The 15,346-nt window shown below is 41.6% G+C and overlaps 1 protein-coding gene across 1 annotated transcript; it reads left to right on the top strand.

The window, feature by feature from the left end:
- Positions 1–243: 243 nt before the first annotated feature.
- On the top strand, positions 244–13,752 carry ncstn (nicastrin). The gene is made up of 17 exons (XM_083928970.1): positions 244–342; positions 1,781–1,882; positions 2,381–2,504; positions 3,454–3,575; positions 3,768–3,913; positions 5,892–6,036; positions 6,221–6,333; positions 6,894–7,046; positions 7,171–7,275; positions 7,749–7,826; positions 8,156–8,325; positions 8,435–8,537; positions 9,275–9,373; positions 9,937–10,024; positions 10,179–10,342; positions 11,869–12,081; positions 12,657–13,752. Exons 1-17 carry the CDS (start codon positions 285–287, stop codon positions 12,777–12,779), a joined length of 2,106 nt encoding a protein of 701 aa, XP_083785096.1. The 5' UTR covers positions 244–284; the 3' UTR covers positions 12,780–13,752.
- Positions 13,753–15,346: the final 1,594 nt, after the last annotated feature.

Genomic DNA, 15,346 nt, shown 5'->3' with positions numbered 1-15,346 from the left:
CACTCCTTAGTTACATTATGTAGCTCCTTTTTTATTAAAACGAGGTGATGTGTTGGAAGGAGAGAAATTAGTTTATTACATGCACGTATATATAACATAACCTGGAGCTAATTAAATAACAAATACAATTAAAAAACATTTAAAACTGTCTTTCTCCCGGAGATCAGAGCTGCCATTTTGAATGAGCCCGTCTCCTTTCAGGAAAGCGGAACCAAAGAGCGGAACCCGGACGTTTTCCATGTCAACACACACTGTTGTGCTCTTCTGCTCCTCGAACCAGGAAGATGGATTTGCTGTCGAACAAATGGGCCTTTCATTTGTTCTTTTGTGGGTTTTTCTTCGGTAAGTTATTTTCCAACAGTGCTCAGTCACCGTGTCCATGTATGTGTTTGTGAGCGGAGTGTGCTTCTGTATCAGACAGTTATCTTTAGCGACTTCTTTGTGCTCGGAGCTAACTTGTGTTAGCCCGATGCTAGGCCGGCCAGCGTTAGCAGAAGCTTCCCTGTTCGGCTTTAATCGGCATTGACGCTTTTTACCTTGAGTTTTAAAATGGGGTTCAGCGTAGAAACAACTGGAAGTTCAGAAATAAATCTAGCCCTTATTTTTTTAATAAGTCTCTCGGCGACTTTTTCCCGAAAGGAAGTCACAGATTGGGTTTGCCCTGTTGTTGTGAGCAGCTCATCATCAGCGTGACTGCTCGTGATTTCACCGCTGCGGCCGCCCGGAGCTCCGGGGGATTAACTGCCAACGTCGTGCCAAGTTACATAAAGAAATGCCTGTGGTTAAAGCTGATTTGATTGTCACAACATAAAGGAAACAGGCGATGCACAGATTAAATCATTTTAAAATCTGTAGCATGCCCTGATAAACTCGGCATATAGGTGATCCAGCACCATGGGTTTCATTAAAACGGGTTTAAATGTACACCAGTGATGCTGCTGGTTACATCAGTGGGACCAACAGGTGAACAAAGCCCACTGTTGATGGAGGTTGTGACTGTCTTTCAATGAGAGCAACCTTTTGTATTGTCTTAACCCTCCTGTTGCCCTCAAATTTCACTAACACCATTTATTCTAGGGGTCAATTAATCATCCAGATGTTTATTTGACCGTTAAACATCTGGGAAATGATCATAATCAATTTGTGACTCAAGTGAAGTCGGGTACTTTATGTATTTATTTAACAAAATGAAATATATTACTGATCTTCAGTTGCATGGAGGGATTTCTGTCTGTGTGTTTTAAAGTAAGTCTGTTATTTTAAGTGCTATTTTGTGTTATTTGTAATATCTGGAATGAAAGTAACGCCCGTTATCAAGGACAGCAGCGTGAATTTGACCTCATATGATATTTAAATTGTAAAATAGACGATAATACTAATGATTAAATCACCCAGATTATCAAATTGACCCAAAGGAACACAGATGCGACAAGTACAAATATATATAATCGTGCCAATTTATGAGTTGTCCTCATAATATTAGGGAAAGTCATAAATATAAAGCAGAAAAACAAAAAATGATGTCATTATTTAGAGATTTTAAGCATTAAATGGGGTCAAATTGACCCTTAGGATAACAGGAGGGTTAAGAAAATGTATGCAAGAGAATCAAAACAGAAATGTCTTTTTTTGCTTGTGAGAGATAAAGAACGGGACTCTGAACCTCTAAACGATTCAAACCCACTCATGTGCGACAGAAATTAATTTTTCTTCCTTATGCTGTGCCCTAATGTTACATTGCCCTCTGTGCGCAGTTGTTAAAGTGCTATTTCCTTTGCAGGTGTCAGCTGTAATTCAGTGGAAAAGAAGATTTACGTGCATCTCAATTACACCGTCCCCTGTGTGCGGCTGCTCAATGCAACACATCAGATAGGCTGCCAGTGTGAGTAAAGCAGCACATTAAATTGATGCTGTAACAACTAAAAATACTTGCTACAGTTTGCAACTAAAGAGTGTGTGTCCTTATGGCCCCTGGGTGTCTTTCATTTACTCTGATTTTATAGTGAAATGCTTACACGATCGACAAAAATCAGTGTTTTCAAATCATTTTCTGTGGTTGCTCTGGGCAGTTTAAGTTTTGAACCATACAAATCAATTCTGAGGCTTTGAGGGTCAGGACTTGAGTTTAGAAGAAGATGAAGAAACCCAAGATGCAGTTGAACCATCTGTGATTTGATATCTGATTATAGGCGTACTGTTGTCTTACTACAAAAGCCCCAGCAGCAGCAGCAATGTTATATTTGCTGCGTCAAAACATTTCTCCTTTCTGTAATGAGGCCCAGTGGACACACATCGATTTAGTTTTAAGAACGTTTTTATCTTGTACACCTGTTTTACCTCACACCACAAATGCTGTATTTCACTTCCTTTTGGATTTCAGCCCATTTGTCGGGTAACGTTGGTGTGCTCCATGTGCTCGAGTCAGAGGAAAACTTGGACTGGGTCCTGAGCTCTGGTCCCAATCCTCCTTATCTGGTTATCCTGGAGTCCCCGCTCTTTACCAGGTACAGTAAATGCGCCTGAACCTGCAGAGGGAGTACCTACAGTAGAGAGTACTCCATTGTCTCACCATGTCGGAAATCCCAAGTGTTTATAGCTTTTACAAACGACTATATGGATTAAATATTAATAGGCGTTAGTAGGTCAAAGTCTTAAGTGTTTACAATTATGCAGCATTTTTTCTATTTAGAGTAACAACTGAGGGGTAAGTTACAACCGGCGCTGGGCGATTTATCGATTTTAAATTGAGATTGGATTTATTTGTTTGGATGAAATTAAAATCCATTTTTCCTTTAACTTGCGTCTAAACCACAGTAGTTTACTGCTCTCTCTGAAAACAGCGAGGATTTACTTCCTAAAAAGGCTACTAAATGTGTCCTTTTTCCCACTACAACAGACTTATGGACCACGCAGCCCTACATGTACGATTTAATTGATATTTTGTCGTGCAAATATGCTCGGTTTTGTTTGCAAAATTTTATTCCGGGATGCTATACATTTGTTTTCCTCCCTAGACGCAGTTAGGCACTTTATTTTACAAAAAAAGCTAATTTTGCACTTAATTAATTGTTTAAGAGAATAGAGCAACCCTCTATTTATATTTTACAAACGAGGTATGGTGAAACTGAAAGTTTGGCACTTTATTCCTTGTAGGAAAATCCATGTCCTGTCATTTAAATAAAAACATTTAGAATAATTATTTTGTCTTTAGTAGTTTTTAAAAAAACAAAAAAAAAACCAATTAAAATCGAAAATCGGATCTGGTATAAAAAAAATCTGGGATTTTATTTTGAGGCCATATCGCCCCGCCCTAGTTACAGCAGCAGGACGTGCCAGTAAAACTCCCTGTCTGTCACGAAGGAAAGAAACTTGAACCACATTTCAAACACATGTCTGACTTGTATTTGTACCCATATCATTTCCACTGCCCCGTGCCGACTGTCTGCCCTTCAGATCCATCATGATGAAGTTGAAGAACGGCTCCAGCAGGGTGGCTGGCGTTGCTGTCATTGCGCCAAACACAAACCCGCTCGAGGGCTTCTCTCCACACACCGCCTGTCCCAACGAGAACACAGGTGGGTGAGGGCTGGCCTGCTGAGACATGTCCCTCAGCGCTACACTAGTTAAAGAAATGAATTGTAATTTTCTTGATGTGTACGGCACACAGCGCATGAAATGACATTGTAGTGTCACAATATAGTCAAAACATCATGAGCTAACTCATGACTCTTTAGAAATCTAACATGCGCTCTGTGTATTTCCCTCAGGTGTGTATTCAGAGAGCTACGATCCAGCCCTGGCACATTGTAACACAACAGTGTGGAACCCTCTGGGAAGCGGTTTGTCCTACGAGGAGTACGACTTTCCCATCTTCTCTATGAAAGAGGACAATGACACTCAGGTCATACGGCAGGTAATATGAGTCACTTTGTTTTCACACTTGTTTTTTATTCCACTCTGTCACAAAATGGCTGCCTGGTTGTTTCCCAGCCGCTCGGGGGTCTGGGGTTGTTCCAGTAGTGGTTTGGATTAGTCATGATGCCAATAAAGTTGTTTCAGTAGCACTTAAGATCATCATCTCTCTGAAGCAGCTGTGCAAACTTTTCACCCTTTCTGTGAAATCATGTTCAGCCCTTCAGCTGCTTCAAAAATGTGAATGCTGAAATGAAGATCTGCGGTGGTTTATCTGCCCTGACTAAGTCCATGTACCATTTTTACTGTAGGCCTAACTCAGAACCACATCGTGTTTCATTTTTATTCATGGCTTATCAGAATTATCTCAGTCACTCAGTGCCACAAATGTCACTTATTAACCAGAGATGTCACATGAAGAAGACAGGCATTAGTTTGTTTTTTGATGTTTTAAAAAGAAATCGTTCTAGTCTGTGTTTCCAGTTAAGCTGCCTTTTGTTTTAGTTTGCTTGTATGGACCGTGTCCGGGCAGTTTGTCAAAAACAGAAACTGCCAGCAAAGATTTACTATTTCTATTTTTACTATTCATTTCCAGAGGTGCTGACATCGTTTTACTCCAGTTGTAGAGCTTTTGCACACATACATTATGTGTTATGCCCATTGATAAACATTTGGAATTAGTATATGACACTAACCTCATTATCTTTATCGAGTTGTTAAACCCCCCCATCTTTCTAGAAAAAGTATTTTGGTGAACTCAGTTTGATATGATGAAGTTAAAGCTCACATTTTGTTAGAGCACACTGTATTTTGGACTATCACCAGTATGTATAAAACTGCTGGCAAGTGGAGATGTTTTCCCAATATTGATTTGTTGTATGAAGAGCAGATTCTACAGAAAACTGTGCGTGTTCAGTTGATTATTGTGGCATGGCGATCAAGAAGAATCAGTGATTCAGAATGTTATTATATGTTTTTGGTGTCAGTTTAAAGGAAAAAATAAATGTTTCTGGACGTACATTTAATCAAATGCTCATTTACCTTTTATGGTACCTCTTTCTTAAAATAATAGAAACCCCCCCACTAGCTGGAATGAATCAAAATTATTTTTGAGTGTATTTTGTAAGAAATGTAGACGACAGGCAGTTTATTCGTGTGTGTGTGTGTGTGTGGTTAGGCCAGCGCCATTAGTGTGAAGGACGAGAAAGGGGGGTGGGGGGTGTTAGGTTGTCACCGTTTTCACCCTGGATGAGTCTGCACCCCTGTAAAGCCGACATGGCGTTATGGTAAGACGAGTTGCCACAACGCACTAATCATTAGTTAGCTTCTACAGTATGTGACAAAAAAAGATCATATTACATATGAACATCTGCTTTTGATGCAGTGAGTGTGCACATGGCTCTGATGGCTTTGCTCCTCAGCGGGCTTCATGTTTTCACAGACTAGAGCTGACATTGCTGAGCTAAACACGTCCTGTGTCTTCCTGTTTCAGTTTCAGCTCACTCATATGGTGGACTTCTGTTTAAAACTCTTTGAATGGCTGCGTGGATGACTGCGTTTGTGACTTTCTTTGTTTTCTAAAACATTTGAACGACTTTGTCTCGATGCTGAACCCATGTTAGTTTATATTTTAGAGTATGAGAATCTGTGCGGTTGTTCCCCGTCTCAGATATGACGGCAGAGTAGATGAGGGGAACTGTTTGTAAACAGACGGCCACAGGTTTGATTTCCAGATGTCAAAGTGATAAATTTAGTCCCAGACATGGTAGTTAGATTATAACTGTGCCCAAACCTGCCAGTGTGCCCCTAAGCAAGAGCACCGCACTCAACTGTATATGTTCCAACTTGTTCTGAGGGTTGAAAACCGTTTGAGATCCTCCGAAAATACTGTAATGGGACTGTGGTTTCTGTGTCTGTAAGAAAACAATCCCACACACGAAGAAGACATTTCTTATGTGTGTGTTTTTCTCCATTCGCAGTGTTACATGGACCATAACCGTGCTGTGAATGGCAGCGCTCCTCAGTACCCGCTGTGTGCCATGCAGCTCTACTCCCACATGTCTGCCGTCACCGACACAGCCACCTGCATGAGGAGGAATGACATCAACTTCAGCATCAGCCCAGGTATCTACACCAAAATACATATCTTTACTCAACAGGTTCACTTACCATTCAAATAGATTTTTACACACGACTTTGTGAGGAAAAGCAAATAACGAAGTAGTCAATGATTACACTGTTTTGTTTTTTAACCAGTTCTGAGCATCCATTCTAGCATATTTAGCTTTTTTTCTGTGTCTCCCTTCAGAATGGGTTTGTGACCCATTGGGTGACTATAATGTTTGGGCCGCCACCAGGCCTCTCAACAACACAGTCAAGGGCCACAAGATGTGGGAGAGCGTGGTCATAGCAGCAGCCAGGGTGAGTTCGAGCAAACCTGCTGTGTTTTACTGCTATTCCAGTATTTTACTGAAATGTATGTGTTAGTTCTGAACACTGTTGAAATGTCTTCAGCCAGTATCTGCAGTGATCTCACTCAGCTGTGATGTCCCTGCTTTATAATGTATGACGTACATGTTACAGTCTGTGTCACAGGCAGTTGCTTCTTGTGTAAATATTTTCCTTCTTTATGTTGTTCACACATAAATCGTGTGGTGGTGAGACGGCAGAGGAGTGAGGATTTTCTTTGTTTCAAATATTTAGTTTTTAGACGGTTCTTCTGACAAAACAAGACAGGACATTTTTTATTTATTTCATTTAATTTAAATTTCCCACTATTTTCCGTCTTTCTATTACTATTAGGCTACTTGAAATGCAATTTACTGGTGGCAAACTTGCATTTTCTCATAGTTCGAGGTCACATTTTGATTTATGCTATTATTTTAAGAAAAGGAAAAAAAGGTCACTACACATTGAACTGAAGTACTTACCTAGATGTCTGCTTGATGGGTCTCCTCTCTCCTCTTCCCCCTCCTGTGCAGTTGGACAGCAGGTCTTTTTTCTTTGACGTCGCTCCAGGAGCACAAAGTGGCGTGTCTGGGTTTGTCTCTCTGCTGGCGGCCGCTCACGCGCTGAGAAATGCCACACAGGAGGCCCCGCCTAACCGCACCATCCTCTACACTTTCTTTCAAGGGGTCAGTCATCGCACGTCACATCACTGCATGCACCATTGTGCCTGACGAACATCTCAAATTCGGTGCTGTACTGTCAGCCTTACTCGTGTTTTTCTGACCTTTTAATTTGACTGTTGGGCTCCAGGAAACCTTTGACTACATTGGCAGTTCAAGGATGGTGTACGATATGGAGAACAACAACTTTGCCGTGGACCTGGACAATGTTCACTCAGTACTGGAGATAGGACAGGTGTGTAACGCAGACATCCAGTAACAGTGTGTTTTGTATGTATCAGCCTGCAGAGAGAACCAGATTTTAAGGGAATATCAAAACCATGTAGTCTAAAATTGAATAATCAGAATATATGTGAACAAAGGATTGGCAAACAACACGAGTACTCTCCTCTGCCAACTGTTGGTACCTGAAGGTTTTTCATACTTAAAAAAAAAAAGAAAATGTTATGGTGTGATATCCAACCCTACATTTAACAACTGAAATCAAAACTAATTAATATTAATTTATTAATTCGTTATTTTATTGTATTATAATTACATTTTAAGCCATCTGTAGATTATGTTGATGCCAAAAATAATTGTAGCTGTGAACGGAATCATTAAAGAACATGTGCTTGGCATTTTTTTCACTTTACTGTTAAAAGATGTACGTCATGTTAATGTTAATGTTTATGTTAATGTGATGTGCTAATGTTCTGTTAATCATAGGTGGGACTTCGTGCTGACTCCAGGCTGTGGCTTCACTCTGATCCTGTGTCGAGGAAGAACGGCAGTGTCAATGAAGAGGTTTGTATCTGTGTATGTTTACTACAGCACCACAGGACATGTACAATGATCCAACTACATGACTGTTTAACAGCAGAATTGGATTTAAAAAAGGCAACTATATGTTATTATTAGTATTATTTTTTCATTGAGTTTGTGTATAGGTGTATTGTTCCTTTAATTTAAGTTATTGCTGTTTCATTTTGGCTGTTTTTTGTTTTAAATCTTTGTTTACAACGTTTTACTTGGTTGAAATAAATGAGTAAAGAAAGAAAGACAGAACATATAAAAAAGGGCTCACAGTGTGTGTTTCATTGTTGGTGTAACATTTATTTCTGAATCGGTTTCAGGTGAGGAAGCTCATTGAAAACTTGCAGTCGGCTGCCTCGGGTTCGAGCGTCTTGTTGGACGAGCCCGGTTTCTCTCAGCCACTCCCGCCCTCATCCTTCCAGCGTTTCCTGCGAGCTCGGCCAATCCCCGGTGTTGTCATCGAGGATCACCAGTCTGCTTACACAAACAGGTGATTTACTGTCATTTCTCCTCATTACATTTAATTATGATGATGGGATCTGTGTTGCCTCAAGGAATTGACATGTTTTTGTTAATTTATGGTCCTGTTCTGTGTGCAGGTTCTATGAGAGTATGTACGACAACGCAGACAACCTGAACATATCTTACCCACCAAACCTGACACCAGAGGAGCAGCTTGACTTTGTCACTGACACTGCTAAGGTATCACTATAAATCTCTCCCGTTTGCACATGCCCGAGCGTGCGCACGTGTACGAGCACGAGCCCTACGGCGGTAGCGTATGTGCGCCTGTTCGGACATAGAAAATAGAAGGAGGGACCATGCGCGGACATTAAACAACAACAACAATGGCGGTGAAAGGTTCACGTTGGTGTGATGCGGAGGTGGAGTGTTTACTGCGGATTTGGTCGGATGAAAATATTCAAAAACAGTCGACAAGACGCACAAAAACTCTGAGGTCTATGGAAAGATTTTTAAACAAAGCCTCACACCGTGATTAATGCGTGTGACGTGTTACGGCGTGATGTCGTATGGACAGCAAGAAGCATTGGCCGAGGCCCAGGCAGTGTGAGTACAAACGGGGCTGGGGCACGGGGGGAGAGGGAGGGGGGACAAGTACCCTAAAGCCCGGGTCGCGGTGCGGGAGGACAGTGTGAGTGCGCCCTTAGTGTACTGGATGTATTGATTTACATTGTTGCTTTAAATGATTGTTTTCTGTGTTTGGCATTTGTGAGCAACAGGTAGTTGTGTCGTCACCCTTTCTCATTGTTTGTTGACTTCTCAGTCAGTTCGTATTGGATGAGTCAAAACTTGTCTGGCAATATTTAACACTTAAGTATTTAGGATGCTGATATTTACCTTGGTGTTGAGAATTTCACACAGCTGTTGTTGGAAGCAACTTATAAAGATGTTCTGCATTTCTCTTCATGCATCCTCAGGCTCTGACCGAGGTGGCCACCATAGTGGCTCGGGCTCTGTACAAACAGGCCGGAGGAGCAGAACCCCAGCTGAGCAGCATCAACGCAGACCCTCAAATAGTAAGATTTCATTTAGGAATCAGTTGAATGTTTCAAGCATCTTATCTTCACTCTTCTTATCTGTCTGTCCCTTCTCAACACCGCAGCCTTTCTCCTCCTGAAGAATATTCCTGTACTTTGTTATGTTATCTAAAGTCAAGGTCCAGTGTACAGTTCAAGTAGTGTTTTATAACAGAATTTAAGTTGTAGAGGGCTTAAAAAATTGCCTTTTCTTTACTTACCTTTGGGTGAGAATGTAGGCCTGTTATGGAGAAATAACTTTTTATACACAATATTCAATCTTTGTCCTCTATAATCTTGTATTTAGGAGGTAATGAACACGCAAACACCCTGTGTTTACTGTTTAACTCTCCCACGTCACACTCACATGACACAAATCTTGTTTAGATCTTTTAGTCTCTTCATGTTTTAATTATTTCCTTTAGTTTACATATTGCTTTATTTAACTGCAGTATCATTAACTCAGAGACAAAGAAGAGTTTTTTGTCTTGTGCCTTTCTGGATCTATTTCTAAGCATTTTTTATTGATGTGTTTTGATGTCTAACTGTTTTCCGTCCCTCAGGTGACCCGGATGCTGTACGGTTTCCTTATACGGTCAAACAACTCCTGGTTCCAGCAGCTAATCCCGTCTGACCTCATGAGCCACCTGGGTAAGTTGGGATACAAGCTAATCCTTTCTTTCTTTCTTTTCTCTAGACTCACACAACAGTGGGAGAAAAGACTAACACACTGTTCATTATAGACACTGCTTATCTCAAATATTATTTATTTTGAAGCTTATTTCTGTTGTCCTCTGTCCATCAGCTGACAGGCCCACAAACTTCTACGTCGGTGTGGTCCAGCAGTCCAGCGAGCCGACCCTTCTGGTCCAGTACCTGCTGGCTAACCTGACTGGTAGCAACGTCAACATCACCCAGGACAACTGCCAGAACCAGAGAGAGGATGAGAAGGACAAAGAGAGCAAACATGTGAGGCCTGATAGCAGCCTTCCTTTTTTATTTACTTTCGTCTGGTCATCTAATCTGAGACACATTACATCACAGGGATAACAAATTGCCAAGATATATCTCACATCTCTATTACAGGGTTCAATTACACTCACCGGCCACTTTATTAGGCACACCTGGTGCTTAATAAAGTGTCAGTGTGGTCTTCTGCTGCTGTTCCCTCTCTGCTAGAAAGTCGGTGGTGTTGTGCGTTCACAGATGCTCTCCTGCATTCCTCTGTTGTAACCAGTGGATATTTGAGTTACTGTTGCCTTTCTATCAGCTCCAACCAGTCTGGCCATTCCCTCTGACCTTTGGCATCAAAAAGGCATTTGCGCCCACAAAACTGCCGCTCACTGGATCTTTTCTCTTTTTGGGACCATTCTCTGTAAACCCTAGAGATGGTTGTGCGTGGAAATCCCAGGAGATCAGCAGTTTCTGAAATACACCACGCCACGTTCAAAGTCACTTAAATCCCCTTTCTTCCCCGTTCTGATGCTCGGTTTGAACTTCAGCAGATGGGTCTTGACCACGTCTACATGCCTAAATGCATGCGTTGCTGCCATGTGATTGGCTGATTAGAAATTTGCGTTAAGAGCAGTTGGACAGGTGCACCTAGTGAAGTGGCCGGTGAGTGTATATCAGTCATATTCTGAAAGTAAGGAATCAATTGCACACAATCGTTCGTGTAAACCAAAAGTATTTGAAATGTTCAAATCTCCAGATGTGATGATAAAGGCTTCTAGAGTCAGGACATTCTTGGTTTAAGTTACTTGAAAGTGGTTTAAAAGTGTTTGAGTTTTACTCAGGTTACTAAAGCGGTACGTAAGCTGCTGTTAGTTCATCTTATTTTATGAACCAATATGAAGGAAGGACAGAAACAATATGTACAGTGGAGATCAAATTATTGAACTACTTTAGTTATTTTATTGTTCAGAATTTGATCAAATGTCCGCTGTAGCTGTGGAAAATCAAGTATTAATAACTTGTTCTCTTATTCTTTATATCCAGTATAGTTAAGAAAAAAACAGGGAAACATTTACAGCTGCAACTAAGGATTGTTTTCATTATCAATGAATCATATTATAAACCAAATTTTCTGATTCATTGAATAAATTAAGTCTATAGAAAATGTCAGTAACAAGTTTTCAGGATTGTTTGTTTGACATAGTCCAAAATTCAAAGGTATTAAATGTACTGTGATTTAAGAGGAGCAGCGTGTCTTCACATTTGAGACACTAAAACCAGTAGATTCAAAGTATTTTAGCTTAAAAAAGGTATTTAAATGATTTATCGGTAATGAAAATGGTTGCAAACGATCTTTCTTTAGATTGACTGATCGGTTAATTCACTCGTTGTTTACTCTAGAAAGGTTATTAGCTAAACTCAAACCCTACATGAACTGTAACATCTTTGACACATGTTCCATGTTTAAAAAAGAACAAATTATTAATAGATTAATTTCCCCTCTCCATCACTCTGGGACCCCCCTTTGACTCCTCCTTCAGTTGTACTACTACATGTGGGTCCAAGGCGCGGCGCCACCCAACAGCACAGAGAGGGAGGGTTTCTGCGTGCGCTCCACGGTCCGTCTTTCTAAAGCCCTGTCCCCAGCCTTTGATCTGCGGGAGTACACCTCCAAAGACTACTCAACGTGGACAGAGTCCCGGTGGAAGGCCATCAAAGGACGCATATTCCTGGTGGCGAGTCACGATCTGGAGGTAAACGTTTCCTTTCCCTTTGCAGATTTAACACACACTTAATGTTTGGGGGGATTTCCTATAGTTTCTTCTAATGTAGGATTGGTTGTTTATTCACACGCATGTAGGAAGACTGGAAAGTGTGATGCTGGCACACATTTTTCTTTACAAGAGCAGCAAGATGTTACAACTGTGAAAAGTAGCAGCATTATTAACGCAGCATACCTCCCAGGCGCCTTTCCATACTACCTCCACTGTACTAGACCTAGCATCACTTTAAACTGTTAGTGTTTGAGGCCTGTTAGTATGCAGACTTGTTAAACGTGGAGATTCCTGTATGGCTGTTAACTGTGTGCTTAGTACAAAAAGTAACTGGGATTTAAATTTGATCTGTAATTCATAGTAACGGACCCACCGAATGCAAATTGCATATGGTAACAATGCGATACTGGCTACACGGTGGTGTAGTGGTTAGCACTGTCGCCTCACAGTGAGAAGGTTCCAGGTTCGTACCTGGAGATAAAAGTAATAATGTTTGCTCCTTTAATGTTTCATGTAAGTTTCGTGAGGACTAAATGTTCTTTTGACTCCTCCAGATGTTGACGCTGGGCGTGGGTGTCTGCGTGCTGCTAACGTCCCTGCTGCTGACGTACGCCATGAGCTCCAAGGCCGACATACTCTTCAGCTCGGGGAGGGAGCCCGCCAACGCCACCTACTGATCAAGACTGAGGCGACGCCGGCCCACGACCACTACTACTATCACAACTACTACTTCTATCCCAACCAGACATGGACAGGGTCTTTTCTTTAAAACACACCACAAGTAGGTACACAGACAGGTTAGACACAGCAGCAGAGGTTTTTTTTGTTTTGTTTTTTAACACGATGACGACTCCATGTTTATGGACTCACTCACGTGAGGCGTGACATGAGGACTGGACCGGACTGGATTGGCCTGGATGGATCTGGACTCATCAGGGTCAGAAAACACTGGTCAGGCACCAGCAGGCCCTGCCGGTGGAAAAGATGTTCATATTTCTTTTGTTTTAGGTTTTAGTTTTCCCTTTTTTTTTTTTTTTAATTAAAAAAATGTGTTGTTTACCGTGTCAGGGGATAGGCACTAAACATTGAGCATTATTTTGAGCGTGCGTATGATTGTGAATATGTAAATTTGACTTTGAGTGTTTGATTCAGTGACAAGTGTGAGTGCGTGTCAGAACTTTGAATGAGGATCGCGATGGTATGTGCAATACTTCAGCCGTCTTCTCTGTCGATGTAGTTAACTTATCAATCAGCTCTAATAAGAAGAAACCACTTTTTGAGTCCATGAACAAGTAGTTAAATTTAAGGTTTTGCAAAGTAATGAAAATATGTGGGGAAGTATTTTGATAAGTTTTAAGTCCTGGGATGTCAACAATCCTAAATATTTATATTGTTCAGTCCCAGTTCACATGTAACTACACATGTGTGTAGTTGTAGACCCACTGCAGTTTCACATATTGTGATATTTGTGTGGAGAAGAAGAATTGCCCAAGGAGACCAGCGTGGCTGACGTACACTTTATTTCATATCGATAAGCTGCCAGAAATCATCAAACCCAGGCAGAAAATCTTGTGTTTTGACACTAAAAATGTGCTGGTAAAAAGTTTTAGGTTTGTTGTAATGTAACGGCTGGAATCAATGACCAATTGTGATGCCTTGATGAAGAAATAAACAATGCTTCTTTTCCAGACTGCTGAAATGTAACTGATGTTTGTGGTCCAAAGAGCTTCCTGTGCCAAATGAAGGGCTTAGTAGCTGGGATAGCAGCACTCAAACACTATATACAGTGGCTACGGAAACTATTCAGCACCTCGGCAGTGCCCAGGAGATGAACTGGCACCTCTCCAGCCACCAGTCCACATTCCATTCATTGTCCACACAGGGACTCAAACCAGCAACCCTCCGGTTCCCAGCCCAGTCACCTATGGACATATTTAACTGTTTGCTGTTCATGTCTTCGGATCATCCTTGAGATGGTTCAGCACCATTATTGGAGTCCAGCATTCATTCATTCATCTTCAACTGCTTGTCCCTGTCGGGGCCGCGGGGGGGCTGGAGCCGATCCCATCTGACATCGGACGTGAGGTGGGGTACACCCTGGACAGGACGCCAGTCTATCACGGAACATCGAGACAGACAACCTCTCACACGGGCAATTTTAGAGTCATCAATTAACCGAACACCTGCACGTCTTTTGGGTTTTGGGAGGAAACCGGAGAACCCGGAGAAAACCCACGCAGACACGGGGAGAACATGCAAACTCCACACAGAAAGGCCCCGGGATGTGAAAACCTTCTCTTTGTGAGGCGACAGTGCTAACCACTACACCACCGTGTAGCAGTGTTTAATTAATTTGATTTGACTGGATTAGGAAGGGCACACACCTGTCTATATAAGACCTTACAGCTCACAGTGCATGTCCGAGCAAATGAGACTAACGAGGTCGGAACTGCCAAAAGAGCTCAGAGACAGAATTGGAAGAAGTTTGGGACGACCAGGACTCTTCCTAGAGCTGGCTGTCCCGCCAAACAGAGCAACTGGCTCCTCAGATTTAACAGGGTCTGAACACTTTCCGTACCCACTGTACATCTACACTTTTAGCTGACTGGCCTTTTATGAAAGCGCCTCAAGTGACGCCATATCCTCGTTTTTCAAAGCAATGAGATCATCCACATTGGGATGGAGAGGTATTACAAGGATTACTAATCGACACTTTTCCCCACAGTCATCTCTCAATCACTACGTTGTGGTGCTCTTCTAAAGGGCGTGTCAGCTGTCAGCATAAGGAATACAATAAAGACTAAATATTGGGATTTGTGTCACAATCACAGTTCATACGTTGTTGTCACTTCAGTATAGCACCTTACTCATTCAGAGAAAGCCCAATTGTCTCACTCTGGATACATGACACCAGTGGTCCTCAGCCTTTTGACCCTTTGACCCCTCAAACAGTGCGACAATGAGTCGTGAGCAGCTCATCCGAGACATGGGTTAAAGGCTTAAAGAGGTCAAATTATCCAGCGTTTCACAAAGACGCAAGGATTAGAAAAAGCCAGAAAAAATATCATTTTGTGTTGTAGAACTCCACTGTTTTTTTTTTTTTATCCCCCTTATCATTTTATGATGTTTGGATTTGTTTTGTGAGGCCTTAAAGAGGTCTCAAACCTCAGGTTGAGAACCCCAGATCTTAATCAAAACATATGTAACACCATTGATTTCTTATGATCTTTCATCTTAAATAGGT

Source organism: Echiichthys vipera (genome assembly GCF_963691815.1).
Source record: "Echiichthys vipera genome assembly, chromosome: 15".
Taxonomy (NCBI): domain Eukaryota; kingdom Metazoa; phylum Chordata; class Actinopteri; order Perciformes; family Trachinidae; genus Echiichthys; species Echiichthys vipera.
This window is presented reverse-complemented; position numbering and strand designations above follow the sequence as displayed.